Source organism: Polyergus mexicanus, unplaced genomic scaffold, assembly GCF_030449975.1.
Source record: "Polyergus mexicanus isolate NDT 795.1 unplaced genomic scaffold, iyPolMexi1.0 SCAF_5, whole genome shotgun sequence".
In the NCBI taxonomy this organism is placed as follows: Eukaryota; Metazoa; Arthropoda; class Insecta; order Hymenoptera; family Formicidae; genus Polyergus; species Polyergus mexicanus.
Genome location: NW_027223325.1, coordinates 2,321,701 through 2,337,472, shown reverse-complemented (window position 1 = coordinate 2,337,472; position 15,772 = coordinate 2,321,701). Strand labels below are relative to the sequence as shown.

Here is a 15,772-nt window from a genome sequence, read left to right as displayed (position 1 = left end):
AACATAACTCACCTGCTGGTGGCATCCCGACGGCGTTTACAAGGTCCAGGACCTCTACCTTCGCAACTACCCCTTCTTGTGCTATGGTGCACTACTACTTTGTTATCACTAACGCGTCTAAAGTCCATTCCTTTCCTACTAGAATGCGAGGTAACGAGTAACGACGCAATTTCCGGCTCTTCGTCTTCGCAGAGTATCGTCGTCGACGAGTTATCAAGTTTTGCGCGTTTTTTTGACACGAAACCGACCTCATCGCCGCTACTATGGCATTCCTCAAGTTGCTCCAACAAATGGACGCGTTCCTTCTGGAGATGCCGAATATCGGGTGGAGGTAATAAGGGTGGCGGTGGCGCAGGCGGGTCGATACTCGTAACAACACTTTGCACTGCGTGACGACGTGACGGTGGCGGACAATCATCATCGTTAAGTTTGCCGTCGCTGAGTACACTACTCTGGTAATCGTCGTGACTTGCACCACTGCCTTGACTAAACTCATCGTAGCTGCGAAACCGTCGCGATGCCGGTTCAGCATAATCACCATCATAATAGGAATCTTGATAGGATCGCCTATTACTTCGTGACAATGCTGTCGGATGAGCTGGACTCGCGCCCGGTGTACTGCCTCCGGAAGTCCGCGAATAGTTCGTCGTTCTAGATCGCGGGGGCGTATCATAGCGTGTGAATCTGTTACTCGAACTTGGCACTGTCACTGCAGAATCGAAGCTGTTGCGCTCCCGCCTAGAAGGAATCCTTCGAATCACGAATGCACTCGTTTTAAGTTCTTGATTATAACTCGTGAGCTTATGTGTAAGTACGCATTTTATATTGGTAAAACTTTATCAATTTATATACATAAAGTAATAAAATTAAAAACAAAAAATTAAGATATTTCAATAAAGATATTTCATATCAAGATACTTTCAGCCATAAAAAAAATTTATGCATAAAAAAATATACGTACGTCATGTCAAATGACGACGCTGGCGAAGGTCTCGAGTCCCAAGGTTTTTCACTAGTGTTTCCTTGACGCTCGAGATGTTCGTAAAAAGTTTCTTGACATTCCCTTGAGGCGAAATCAATCTGCAAACGGCGGCCGCGAACCGTTATTCCCCTCATCTCTTTCACGGCAGCTTGAGCGCAGCTGATTTGATCGAAAAAGACCAAAGCATGACCACGTTCACGATCTACCACTATCTGAGTTGTCGGTCCAAATGTACCGAAATGTATGTTCAAAAATTTCTCGGATGTACAATCTAAAAAAAAAAAAAAGATAGACAATATATATAATGATTTGTATTTTGGTCCTCGTTGATCTTTCTACTATTAAAATAATTGATGATAACAGTATGATGTAAAAACGCTTACCTCCAATGCCATCAACCCAAACGCAGGGTGTAGGCATCGATTTTCCGAATCCAAGTTTGATTCGATTTGCACCCAGATGTTCACCGTCCATCGACCTCATGGCTTTGACAACACTACCAATATCCGAATACTGACAGAAAGCGTAACTCGATACGGCTCCTTGTTTCTTAATGTCAATTTCCTATAAGCAAATATGACACAATTAATTTCTCTCTCTTTTTTCTAATGTATGATTTGTATTACAAGCTTAGGTATTCTTTTTATTTAGATAAGACTTTATTTAGATTTATAATTTTCATTTGTGCCACCATCTTCATTACTTTATTTTAATTCAACATTTGCTGTTGTTAATAATTAAAAATTTTTGGGGTTTTTTTAAATCGAATTCCAACTCACTATTATCTCGCCGAACTGTTCAAAATGCTTCCTGAGTTCGGACGCAGTAACGTCCTTTTCGAGGTTCCCGATAAATAATGTTCTCGTTGCTTTCGGATGATATTCGTCAAGTTCTGCCTCATATGGCCTGAACTCATTATCCTCGACATCATAGCCCTGATAAGGGGCCACTTCAATTTTACATCCGAAGAAAAGCTTATCTTGCGAAACCTCGAGGGCCTTTTCGACATCCTCGGGCTTCCTGAAACAGACTAGGGCGTATCTCTCGTTGGCTGTGCCAATGACTTTCACCCATGTCACCTTGCCATGTTTCTTGTACTCGTGGAAAAGGCCGTCTTTGAGGGAGGAATCGCTGCTGCGAATCGGTAAATTCCTCACACAGATGGCCACCGGCCTGCGATCCTCTATGACGGATACATTGCTCGTTCGATGTGGTGAACTACCGGGCGATGTGCTACCTCCGGAAGTACTGCCACCTGAGCTACCGCTCCGACTGCTGCTGCTACTTCCGGAGCGACTGCTACCGCTTGGCGAACTGCTTCCACTGCGTGATTTTCTGCGTTGCTTTTTGTGCTGTCGCAGAGCACCTGTGTTACTGCTACCACCACCTCCGCCACCTCCTACAAAAAAAAAAAATATGACGGAAATGAGATACACGTCGAACCAAACGGCTTAAAAAATATCCTGAAATATTTGCTTTTTCTTCACAAAAATAAAAATTTGTATCACGATAAACATTTAAAAATGCCGCTTGCATAATAAGCTTCTTTGCTAATCAGAATACTGATGCGACATGTCACGATCTCACTCTCCAGCGGATCAATGATAATTACCTTGTTCATCTTGGTAAGAGTCATTGGTGGCAGGCGAGGGTGGCGGCGGTGCGCTGCTATACCTCGAACTCGTCGGCTCATACGTCGACCAGGACGACGGCGGTAGACTTCCACGATGACGGTCTAAATGGGGCGGGGGCGGCGGCCCAGAGACGTACGGGCCGGTCCTCGGATATAGCCGATCCCTCGCCCTGCTCGATGTCACGTGATAGGAGCTTGTAGGTGGTGGACGGCGGGATATATAGCCGCTGGGGTCCCCCGTCGAAGAATCCGCCGGATGACCGCCGACGACGCCGCTGGCGCTACCGCTGCCGCCGCTGCCGACGACGCCGCTGCTCCCGGTGCCAACCACTCGGTTGCTCCTCTCGCTACCGTAGAAGCTGCCGTGGGAACCACGTGAGTCGAAACTCTCGCTTCCCCTCTCTCCTCGTTCATTGCCACCGCTGTTGCCGCCGACCCCGGAACCGGTGCTCCCGCTACCGCTGCTACCACTGGAAACGCCGCCTGTTCCGCTATTTCCTCCCCCGTTACCGCCGTTGGATCCATGATCCTCCGAACTTCTGAAAGACGTAAAAACCGGGCTTAGTCATCGTTTAGAAGGGAGCTGGTACTCGGATCGATGAGTCGCTACGAAATACGTATTCGCAATTATTTCGTTTTAGCGTTCTATTTTATTTATTTAACAGTTTGCGTGTGATATGAAAAAGCGCTGTTCTAAATTAGAATCGATCAAACATTTGGATTAGCGAAGAAATATATATTATCTTCTTTTTCCTTATATCTTAGTTCTTTCTTCATTTCCGCGTATTCTTCCAATATTTTATTGCATTATTCTTATATTATATTTTATTATTGTTATTATGTTCTCTTATCATATAATATTTCACATAATATTTTTTTATATGTATATTTTTTTCGTACGATGTTGTTTCTGTCCTTGAGAGATAATGTATCCCAAAACAATATAAAATAATATCTCTTGCGCTTAATTCGCTTATAATCTCTGTTTATCTTCGATTTGTGTCGTGCATCATCGTCATCTAATCGTTCAATTTTGTTTGTCGGCGAGAGGGAGTTGACACAGCACACGTTTTTTTTTTTTTTTTTTTTTTTGGAGAAAATTGCATCTGAAACAAACCGGTTTCAGCCGATTCTAAATTCTAACAGATATCATATAGCTATTGCTTATGTATGCACATACGTATGTATAACGTTGACAGAAATAAAATATTTTCATAGTTGTAGTCTTGATCTTTCTGCATTAAGCGAGTACTAAAATTCATATATCGCAATTCTCAATCCAATATCCTATACGTTTATCTAATTAATCTTACAACTCCACGATTAATTTAAATATTTTTAACATACACATCGTTTTCTTTTTTGCTTATTTGAATGACAATTCAAATGCAAAGCAAGATTAATTTGCCTTTTGACTTGAGTTACCTAACTATGTAATATTCTTTGAAAGTTATAGAATAGAAAGATATAACGTGAAATTTTAAATTATAATAGAAAAAAAATTATTGCAGTTTTCAACGCGAAAAAAACATTATCGTGTTCACTCGATATATTGATTATTGGACATCGTATGCAAATATATTTTCGCACAAAACATGCTCATGACCTTTACAACATTGAAAGAAGCTGATTATCATATATTGTACATTCAGTCACGCGCAAAAACGAAATGATAACTCACGTTGTACAAGTCACGCGAGAGAGAAAGCAAGGATAGAGAACAAATTGGAGTAACAATAAACTTACTGCGTAAATTCCAATTTGAAATATTTAGACATTTCAACGAGAAGTTCGAATATTAAAGCCGTACGAATACCGCTTTAGTATTATATATTTATAGTGACGAGACATTAGCTTTTCTAGTATCCCCAGGTGTGCCTTACTTGCAAATTGTCTTTTCCAATTCTCTCTCTCTCTCTCTCTCTCTCTCTCTCTCTCTCTCTCTCTCTCTCTCTCTCTCTCTCTCCCTCTCTCTTTTTTTATCTTATAAAATCAGCATATCTATAATTTTCAAGACACATTATACCTAATCTAATCTAAAGTCTGAATATAAATTTTAATCCAAAGATCAACACACATATTATCATGGACCAAGATCATATGTTAAAGAAGCAGATGTGTAAAATGCGCATCAAGTCATAAATTGTGAATCGAATCAAATTCAATTATTTGTGACAATAATTTTAAAATTATCGGATATTCGAAATTAGTTTATTATGGACAATTTCAATGATATTTTTTATATAGAAATAAAAATTTATTTTGCTAAAAATTTTACCCTAAAATCTTCGTGTAATATAAAATGATACAAATTCGAACTTGGATTCCATTTCACTCTATATGGATTCAAATTAGATACATTAGTATTTGCATATTTTATAAAACAGAAACTTTAACGAATGGAATAGAAAGGCGTATCTAATTAGAAATGTACGATTCATGTAAATTTCGTTATCTCGATGGGACTTTACCCGATGACGCTATCATAGAAATGGTTTAGTATTTGCATTGATTAAAAATCGCGATCAAGAGAATGACTATTGCAATAGAAACTTATTAAGCGATCTACGATTGGATGATTACGTGAACTAATAACAATTATAATAATAATATGATATCTGTCAATCTTTCGTTTTAATCGCTTTTTAAAATTAATACGAATGTATGTCACGCGATTATGATATCATTAAAGATATACAGGGTGGGCCCGAACGTTCCAGCCAGACTTTGAGATTTTATAGGAAATTTAATTCTGAACAAAAGATTTCCTATAAACATGGATCGAAAAATGCTTTCTTAAGAAGTTATCGCTCAAAAATCTCTGAAATCGTGATTATTTTACACATTTTTCCAAATATCATAGAAAATGTGGGTCTTTTAACAAAAAGTATCGAAACAAAAGTTGTAGAAAATTAAATTATCTTTCAAATGAGATCAAAATGATTGTTGTACGTTCCATAGATTTTGATATAACCAGTTTCAAACGTACAAAAAGTTCTTTTGTTACTTACTGTTAGATCGATTAAAGTTGAATCAGGAGGAAATCCGTAAAGCGACTAGATCGGTCATTACTCAATGCCGAAAGTGTATTGGATGTCTTTATTCATTCTCTACTATTACGTGCTATTTTAATTTAAAAAAATTTATTTTATTTTCATAAAAGAAAAAGATTTTTATCTTTTATTTTTATCATTTTTTCAAGAAATTTATTCAGTTTCATTTTCTTTTCACCTTTTGCTCTTCCTTTGCATCAGAGGTTTTTGAGCGATAACTTCTTGGGGAAGCATTTTTCGACCTATGTTTATAGGAAATTTTTTGTTCAGAATTAAATTTCCTATATAATTTCAAAATCTAGCTGAAACGTTCGGGGCCACCCTGTATATATCCGAAGATAAAAACTTATTAAGTTCAACTTTTTCGATTGTCTGCTGTTCAAAATAAATAAATAAAATAAATTATTTTACAAAATACAATATAATCCATTTTATAGAAATAACAATTACAATTAACAATAATAATTACATTATCAATTATAAAATAATTATATTTTTTAACATATTTGCTATTATATTTTTTCATATTTGTCTAGTTTGTCTAATTTGCCTATGCGTAAATAAATGCAATGTAAAACATGAATTTTTCTTAAATCATGTTTAATAAAAAGAAACGGATGCAGATGATATAATGGACACCATATTGTTTTACAGAGAATTAGAATATCGCAGTAATTTACTAGCGCAACATTAGTTCGATTGCAAATACAATCAACATTGCTGAAATATTTTTTGCACCTGAGCAACTTGATTTTTTTTTTGCACAAAAAATCACTACTCGACTTAAATATCTCAATCCTGACGCTCAGGGTGAGGAGAAGAAGCGAAAAGGTGAGGAGATGAGGCGAGTCGAACCCGGGGCTCGTAAATCCTCGACTACACCACTGACAGTTAACGCTCTCTCCCTCTTCCCCCTCCCCCCTCCCTCCCCCAGTTCAGCCTCTGCCGTCACACTTCGACAGTTACTACTCGGGTGATAGCGCCCGCGCAGCTGGGACATGGCAACATCGCCGGAGCGACCACGTCGTCACGGTCACCTGACTTTTCGTGGAAACGAGATGCCGCTATGCACTCCTCCGTCGCGCGCGCGTGAATATAGGCGTGCACGAACGCGCGTAGTGTGCACGCACAATTTTTTTTCTTTTTTTTCCCCGCTACTTTTCTCTAGCTCTCTCTCTATCTTTCTATCTTTAGCTTGTCTGGCTCTTTCTCTCTCTCTCTCTCTCTCTCTTTCTCCTTCCGCTTCTCGCTCCTCTCTCGCAGTGAGATCGATCGATCGGAGGCGGTCGCGACTCTTCTGTGAACGCGGCACACGATACGCCTCCAACTTTAAAGTACGTGCCGCGTGCCGTTGATGCCACAGAGAAAGTGCAGGTTCTCTATATGTTAGTCATATACACGCGCAATTTGTCAAATGCGTGGTAAGTAGAGACGAGGGCGACCATGTTGTGGCGGTGACTTGATATTGGGAAATGTGGAACGCGAATCTCGCGAAAAAAATAAAGAGAGATTACGCTATTATCGAAGCCACGATAAGAGCATCAGTGATTCTCAACTTGAGAAATCATAGCTACCCGCTTCAAATTACTCGAATCTAATTCTCTTGAAACTAGCAGCATGCCTTTATTGCTATAGATTATAGATTTACGTTAGACGTTTGCAAATATGGAACCTATTTATGGTAATCGTAAAGTTGTATCCATAATGCTGTTGTTATGAACTATCTTTGTTACAGTAGTAACATGTGTCTATGAACTCATCGCAGTAAGATTTATTAAAAATAGAGACTTGTGTAACGCTAATTCAAGTATATTCGTCATTTCCATTAAAATTGTGTTGCCCGAAACGATTTTATTCTGCCGTGACTGTTCCAATATTAAACTCAGAGTCTCTACGATAAAAGCGCATGTTATTACGGCTAACGATCGACATGCGACGAAGTTAAAAATGTTGATAATGCATTGTTTGCGCGACGCCCGACATCACGATCGAATTGTTTGTATCGGCGAAAAAAATTATGCGCATCTACATATGTATTTTTATTGACGTTGATATTACAATGGTTTTACGTGACATCGAACGACAATTGCGACGATACGATTAATTCTTGAAATCGCGGCATAGCATCGAGAAAAAAATATTTTACTAACAGATCCGCAAAAAAAAAAAAAAAAAAAAAAGTGAGAGATTTCCAGAGAAAAACATCCGATTGTTCTCTTTCGTAAAAATTTCTCTTATTTTTACGAAAGAGATCGATGTGTTGATCGATGCGTTTCGGCATTCGTTTTTCCCCCCGAGTTTTTTTTGAAATGTTTTTGCAAGACAGCTACTCAAGATAATAGACAGCTTATTATTCATAGACTTCTGAAATTAAAATTTATATTTCCTGCCACTTTTTTACGCAAAATCCTATCACAATTATTTTTTTGACAATTTAGAAAAACATTATCTCTTTCTCTCTATCACCGTCACTATTATACAATATGTAGCACTTTAAAGAGCTGATGATAATACAATAAAATACAAATAAAAAATTCTGTTATAAATACAATGTTAAAGATTCGCACATTAATATTGTTTTGCCGATTCTTAGTTATATCTATTGAATCATGTTGTCAATCCACATAGTTTTAAAACACGATACAACCGCGATATAATACATATTAATGATATAAAATTAAAAAATAAAAATGTTAAACCATCAAGGATAAAAATCCAATAATATATCGCTAAATTTCAGTCAAATGTAAGGTGACGAGGAAAATAAGCTGGAAATTTGCAATCCATTCACAGACCGTACGTGAATTTTGTTCCAAAGCACAAAGATAATGGAATGATGGAACGATCATTGTCCATAACATTTCAATGTCGTCTTTTTCTACCTGTTTCCTGTGACGCGCAATACTTAATTAATTCCTAGGACGTGACTCATTTATCGCAAACCATGCGCTTCTACGTGTTACTTCGAAGTCAAGAATATCATTCTATTCCTGGACGCGACAGTTTTGGAGAAAAAAGGAACGAACGAGGACATTTCCATATCGATCAAAAGAATATGGCCGTACAATCCGCAATTCTTATTCATACTTTATATATATATATATATATATATATATATATTGTCTTGGATATTATTTATTAATGCGTCGAAATCTGCAGTAAATCCACGAAGAGATAGAAAAGAACCAACAATATGCACGAGATAACGTGGCTAAATTCCAATTTGTCCAATTTGTGAAAAACTTTTCGTCGTGAACAATAATGAAAAAGATAAAATCGAAATATTCTCCAAATTATTAAAACTATTATTCGCAGCGTAATACTGCTAAAAAGCGATAAAGATGAAAAAGAAACTTCGCACTTTCGCGCGACGAACAGTTACTACATGTTGATCTAATCTGTATTACTTCGAAATCGATGTAATACTGGTTTATCGTATCGACAGATAACGGAACCTGACGTGGATTATCTGCATCGAAATAGCCGAGTGGAAAGAATCGAATCATGTGTGCAAACCATATATTCATCGTCTTTTAAAATGGATATCTGTTCTTCTTAAGACATGGTACTATGCAGTCTTGCATTGTCCAAATTCTCTTGTTTCAGGGGGTACTCTCTTGAAAGCGGCTCATACAAGAATATCGCGCGATAAGGGAAACTCACCCGTGAGAGGGGAACCTGTGCTGAAGATGTTGCGGTTCGTAGTACTGTGCGGTGAGGACTCGATCGTCCAGCGTATGCTCAATCGCGTGGGCCTTCGCTGCGGACTTGATATCCATGAACGCCACCGTCGCGCATACACCGCTGGACGAGGAACCGCCGCCCCCGCCCCCGCCGCCGCTGCCGCCTGAACTGGAACCGGAACCGCCCTCATTGCCCTCGCCAAGGGTACTGCTGGAACCTCCGTCCACGGGGCACACCTCGCCCCGTGGCAGCAGCTTGACGCTCTGCACGCGTCCATACCTAAAACATCATTAATCTTTCATTTCACAAATGTCAACGTTATCGAGAAGATATGAGTTTAACTATAACGGGGAATTTTGTCGAATGTTCTCTGACTTTTATTTGTTCAATTGTGACAAGAGTGACGTGGAATTCGCTCATGGTTACGTATTATTTTTAAATCAATATCGAAAATAATTACTTTCAAAATTGGTAATATTGTAGTTTTTCTCTTATATTCCATATTGTAAGAGGGATACGTTTTTCTAAAATTTTACGAATATTTCAAATAGAATATGAAATATATCGGTCGTATAAAATAATCGGTATAAATTCAAGACTGTATGCTTTAAAATTTTCTAATGAACATCGCTCGGGGATTTTCAAGAAGCTACCCATTCCCGAGCGTCTTCCGTCAGCAAACATTCGCTAGCTTCGGCAACGTCGTTCTTCTATTCGAGGCAAAGGGATCTCATCGATATCGTTTAGGATTTAGAAGAAAGGAGGAAAGATACGAGAGAGAAAGAGAGAGAGAGAGAGATCCCATAATCCTTTGCCTCTAGAAAGCTTTCTCGATACCCGATACGAGCACGGGAAATTAAATCTAAAGCAGAGGGAGAGAGAGAGAGAGAGAGAGAGAGAGAGAGAGAGAGAGAGAGAGAGACAAAATCTAAAGGAGACAGAGGCGAGAGAAGAGCGAGAAAAGAGAAAGAGGAGACCTCGATCGAACTCTTTCCTCGCTTACGTACAGATCAGCAAAGATAAAAGTCATCGCGGATGTTTTTGCGGAGAAACCATGAGGTTTCTTGCCGAGTCGCGTGAGTAAGGAGACATGATGAAAGAAATGACGTGTATAAATATACAAGGTGTTCAAAAGAAAAGATCGCAATTTTAATGTTTCGCGCTTGATCGATTGCGCCGAGCTAGTCTGTCGCATCTGTTCGCGCAATCTTTCAAATATTGCATTGTTACGAAAAAGAATGCCTTCGAATACAGTGGATTAAAGTAGAATCTGAATCGGGTTCAACGTTGGACGTGACGAGAAAAAATCCATAATCCAGTTTGTATCGGCGACATTTCTCTTCCAATATTTGTATCGGATATTATTTTATATTTCGACGCGCACAAATCAATGCTCACGATTGTTATTACGTGATAGATTTAATGGCGCGATCGCAACATATCAAATGTAATATAACGTCAAATTAGACTCTGACTGAATGAATTTTAAGTTCGTATGATTTTTCGTAGATACAGAGTTTTTTATCTCAAGATTTCTTTAAATGTCTGGAAATTCAACGATACAGCCGAATGGCGAACGGGAAAGTTTTTTTTAGGACGCAAATGGAGCGCCCAGCAGCACCGATATCGATTTATTCCCCGATTGCGTGGCGCGTTATTCTGCCGTCCCATTGGTAGCGGCTGATATCTTTCGCGTCTCGGCCTGGCCTCGACGCAATTTTGAATCGACCAAGTTTCGGTCGCGAAGGACGAAAGAGGGAAGAGAGAAGAACGGGAGGGACAACGCGGAGCGTAGTCTCGTTTTCACCCTGCACAGAGTGGAGAACTTGGGGATATTGAATTTCGCGCAAAATTAAAGAAAACAAAGAGCGTCCGGAAAGTTGTTTCTGGCACACCCTGTGTGCAGAGACGGCGCGGAGGCCACATCACCAAGTAGGGGAAATATCGTCGCGTCGGTGGGACGCGACGCCCGACGATTGGCCGCTCCCATAAGAGAATGCCGCGCGCAGGCGCAAACATCCGGACGTTCGGGGACTCTCCCGGGGAGTCGTTCGTCTAATCTCGCGCGAGTCGCACGTATCTGCTTTGGCTCTGCTCCGCTTGCTCTCCTCGAAGGACTTCTCCGCCATTTAGCCTCGTATAACTTCTCTGCTACGTTATCCTCGCATAAGCGTATATCATCGTAGGGAAAATAACTGTAGAAAATTCTCCTACGTCACATCACGGAACGATTCGTCGTATGATTGTTTTGCGCGAGAGGGAATGAGAGAGGGTTGTGCCGAGATTTCTCTGGACGGATTATCTGCGGAGATATATTTTACTAGGGTCCTCTACGAATCGAAGAGCACTGGGAATCTAAATTTTTTTTTTTTTTTTTTTCCCCGTAGAGGCGAAAAATATCGAAAGACAGGCAGCGAGAGCGTGTCGCAATGCCTGGGCGTATGTCTTTCCTCTGTCGTGTCGACCGCACGGACGGGGCGTGGTCCCCCTCGTCGCTCTATTGACCGATGAGAGAATGGTTTTTGCGTTTCGTTGTTCGTTGAGTTATCGATAATGCTCGAATACTTTCGCGTAGAATCCATCGTTAATGAGCGAATGGAAAAAGAGAATCGGAAAAAAAAGCGAGAGACCTCTCGTTCTCGAGGACTCGAACGTTTCGGCGATCGAGAATTATTTTTGGAGTTTGTTTCGATCGGTTGTTCCTCGACGAGGAAGGCAGGAGAAGAAGCGCGAGATTAAATTCGTAATCTTTGCCACGTACGCATCTTGGAAGAACGCTCGCGCGAAATGGCGGACGCGCTGCGATCATCACCCCCAACACCGCTCTCCCTCTCTCTCTCTCTCTCTCTCTCTCTCTCTCTCTCGTATAATCGCTCCTTCGTCTCTCGTTTCTCGCATATGTAGGAAAATGTTTTTGCGTCGTTATCTCGCGCGCGAGACGTTTTTACCGTGTGATCTGTGTTGTGTTCTCCGGACTTTGTTACAGTCCGAGAGTTTCTGGAACGATGCGAGCCGCATCCGTTCGACACTGCGAAGTGAAACAGTGAATGTCGTAGACGCGATATTCTTCGGAAAATTCCGGGAGACGAAGGAAAACTCCGACTAGTGCCGCGAAGATACTCGCGTTGCATTTTCAAAGATATTGACATTTCCTTTTGGTCGCGCATTAACGGCACGCACTCTTCGAATGTTGAAATATACGCGAGGGGGAACGACAGATTTTACAACTCAACAATTAGTGTCGATTTTCTAGATAGGAACGGAGTAAAAGATACTAGCTCCGTAATTATAACATTCCACGACGATCGTCGGGAATATCGATCGCGTGGATAAACCGGATTCTCGTCCGTCGATTGCTACGAAACTGAGCGACTCGAACGTCCATCTCGACAAACGATTCGTCGTCATTAATCGTCGCCGAGGGGTTACCGTAGAAAAATGCACGACCGTGCGAATTTTCATCATCGGATCCAAAGAAAATTCTCGAGACTCAGCAGCGTACTGGAACAGCGACCGCGTTCTGCCTCTCCTCTCGCGAGCGAGAGCCGTTGCTGGCCTCTCTTTCCTTCCTCATTCTTGCCCTCCCTTCCCTTATTCTTCTCCTTCTCCTCCCCTCGACGCGCCACAATCCCCACGTTCCCTCTAATAATAATAATAATAATAATAATAAAAAAGAGATACGCATACAGGCACGTTCGTCGGCGCGCTTTGCTACAAGTTTCACACACGACGAGCGCCCTTTTCTACGTTGGCTCGTATGAGTGAAAGCGGCCAAAGCAAGGGGGAGAGATTAGCGGGGCAGAAAGGACGCGTGGTGAGGGTAGCGAGAGAAGAGGGTAATGGCGGAGAGGAAAGCCGAGAGAGTGCCACGGTGGCTGGCTGGCTGGCGAGCGAGCCGTGAATCGTATACCCTTCCCCTCTCGAATCTCGCTCCCGCCGACCCTTTCTTCCCCCCCTTCGCGTTTCGCCCCTCTCGCAATCCCCCTCCAATGCTCATCGAGGAATTTTACTCGGGCAGACTCGCTCCCAGGCTTGGTCCCTCTCCCCTCTTTCCTCCCCCACCCCTATCTTCCCCGTTTCTGGTCGACGCACGACGGGTTCTGCTTTATGTGGCGGCATTAGCATGGGTCTCCATAAACCGAAGGAGTCTCTAGGTCAGCGCCGTGTTCTCCAACGTTACAAGAACGCCAGCCTCGCTTGTTCGTTGTCCGGGCTGGATAATACCGCGATCGAAGCCGCTTAAAACGCTATTCGAAGTAATGATCGCGCGTTCAGGAGGATATGTAGTTTCATCGTAATTCTCTCTCTCCCTCTCTCTTTCTAACGCGAGATATTTCAATTGGTAATTCCCGACGAAATAATCGTCCGGCAATTCCGTCTTTCGTGTTTTTCTACACCGCGCGTGGATAAATATAAAGATTCATATTTCTCGGTTCGCGAGAAAAACTGCAAATAAAGATGAAATTATCAACACGCGTCCGCGATTATCTATAACCTCGCGATGGGAATGATAAATTTCCATAAATGATCGAGCCGATCGATCGATTTGAGATGCAATTTGCCGCGTTAACGTACGACGCAAATTATACGGAGCTATATAATTTTGTTTCATACTTAAAAACTATGTATCACGTCATTCGTGTCGATGACTCACCGATCCAATTGTTAAATGTATTTACACCGCGTTATCGGTGCATTGCAGTAGTTGCAGGTGGATGGTTATCGTGATTAACATCGACGAGTCTAAGCCGCTTTAATCGTGCCGTCCATCGCGGCGGTGACGTTGATACGATCGTACGTCTTTCCACGTTTCAAATGGGAGACGTACAGGAAATCAATACATCGATACCACGGCGAAGAGTCTGAGGGGCGAGACAAACGCAGAAACTTCCGTAAACTCGTCAGCGTTATAAATAACGAATTATCGATTTGTTTTACCCGCGAATCCGCTCGTCGTCCCACTGTTTACAGTGGCGTCCATAGAGATGGGGAACGTGAAATTTCATCGCCCTTATATCGCAAACACTCGCGCGTTTCCTATTTTTAATATTACGGTAGTGATGTGAAAATTATTTCTCCTCGTTGTAAAAACCATTTTAAAATTATGCGAACAGGAACAAATTTTGACATTTTTGACATTTTTTATTTCCTATTTCATACATCTATATATGAATCATTAATGTGCCGTAGCTCTTTTTTCTTGCTTTTCAACAACTCCTTTCTACGGGAAAATGATCTATCGTAATCTGCTTTAATTTAATAATTTTTATACCCTCCTTTCTAAACATTATTTTGAACATCTTATTGAAGATTCTCTAATAAAGATGTACCAATAAAGATACATTAGATATTCCTCGAAAAAATTTTACATTAACTTTTGCATATACATGCGCGCGCGTATCGTACAGCATCTTTCGCTTTATTTCTTTTTTTATTTCACATAAAATATCACGCCTTCTTTTTATAGGCACTCGTACACTAGAATTACGAGCTACGCGTATTTCACAAGAGTCCGATATTTTTGCGAGTATAACGATCTAACGTCAACAATACGATATTTCGCGATTTCACGAAGCGCAACGCAGGTAAAAAGGAATACAATGCAAAGTAGGTACACGTACACACACGACGAACAACGACAAGGAAAGGGCTTTTGTTCCTTCGCCCTCTACGGCTCACTTGTGCTCTTACGCAGTTCATACAGTTCGGTACAAAAAATGCCTTGTTGTTACGAAGACGTTGATATCTTTGAAGATTTCTGACGGTTCGAGATTAATCGAAATAACGATATTTATCGGCTAAGTTGTTTTGCTCGCTATACTAGCGTTTTTACTTTGTAATCTTTTTTTTCTGTACTATTCTTGCGAAGAGGATTAATTACTTCATGATGTTGAATATAGTGATACAACGTCGAATCTCGCAAATTAATTTTATTATTACAATTCTCTTGCAAAAGATAAACATCATAATTGTTGCAACAAATTGATCCGTTGATCAGAATTAATGAAAAGCGATAAAATATTTCTTCTATTGCCGAAGAAATAGAATTTTGTGTCACAAAAGTAAAAAATATCAAAGTTTTGCAATCGTCATAAAATTGTAATGTGTTCTTAATGATCTAATGTGTCTATATTAGCATTATGATTATTACTACACGATGCAATCATATAACTAAGCTCATGTAAGTCAATTAACTCGATAAGGGTTTGATTATAGCAATAGCGTATATGTAGAAATTATAGAAGAGTACATATACGTAATTTGCAATATATAGATACATTAGTTATACAAATTGCATTTGAACCAGATTGCACGTGTGATATAAATGTATCTTACTATGTATGTCACGATAGAAATTAGCAATTATAGTTGAAGACCATACATCTTAATTTAAAATGTCCACGATTCGAAAATACTTCG

At 40.4% G+C, this 15,772-nt stretch overlaps 1 protein-coding gene across 4 annotated transcripts in view; it reads right to left on the bottom strand.

Annotated features, from left to right (window-relative positions):
• The window catches only part of LOC138933732 (protein split ends), a 76,593-nt gene that overhangs the window by 14,678 nt on the left and 46,143 nt on the right, over window positions 1-15,772 (bottom strand). For 2 of the 4 annotated variants that reach the window (XM_070296702.1, XM_070296705.1), the window contains exons 2-7: window positions 9,332-9,631; window positions 2,595-3,154; window positions 1,762-2,381; window positions 1,366-1,546; window positions 962-1,253; window positions 13-750 (exon numbers count right to left, since the gene is read on the bottom strand). In XM_070296702.1, the coding sequence (XP_070152803.1) occupies window positions 13-750; window positions 962-1,253; window positions 1,366-1,546; window positions 1,762-2,381; window positions 2,595-3,154; window positions 9,332-9,631 (2,691 nt within the window). The remainder of the gene's footprint in view (window positions 1-12; window positions 751-961; window positions 1,254-1,365; window positions 1,547-1,761; window positions 2,382-2,594; window positions 3,155-9,331; window positions 9,632-15,772) is intronic. The other 2 variants (XM_070296703.1, XM_070296706.1) reach the window with 2 other exon arrangements.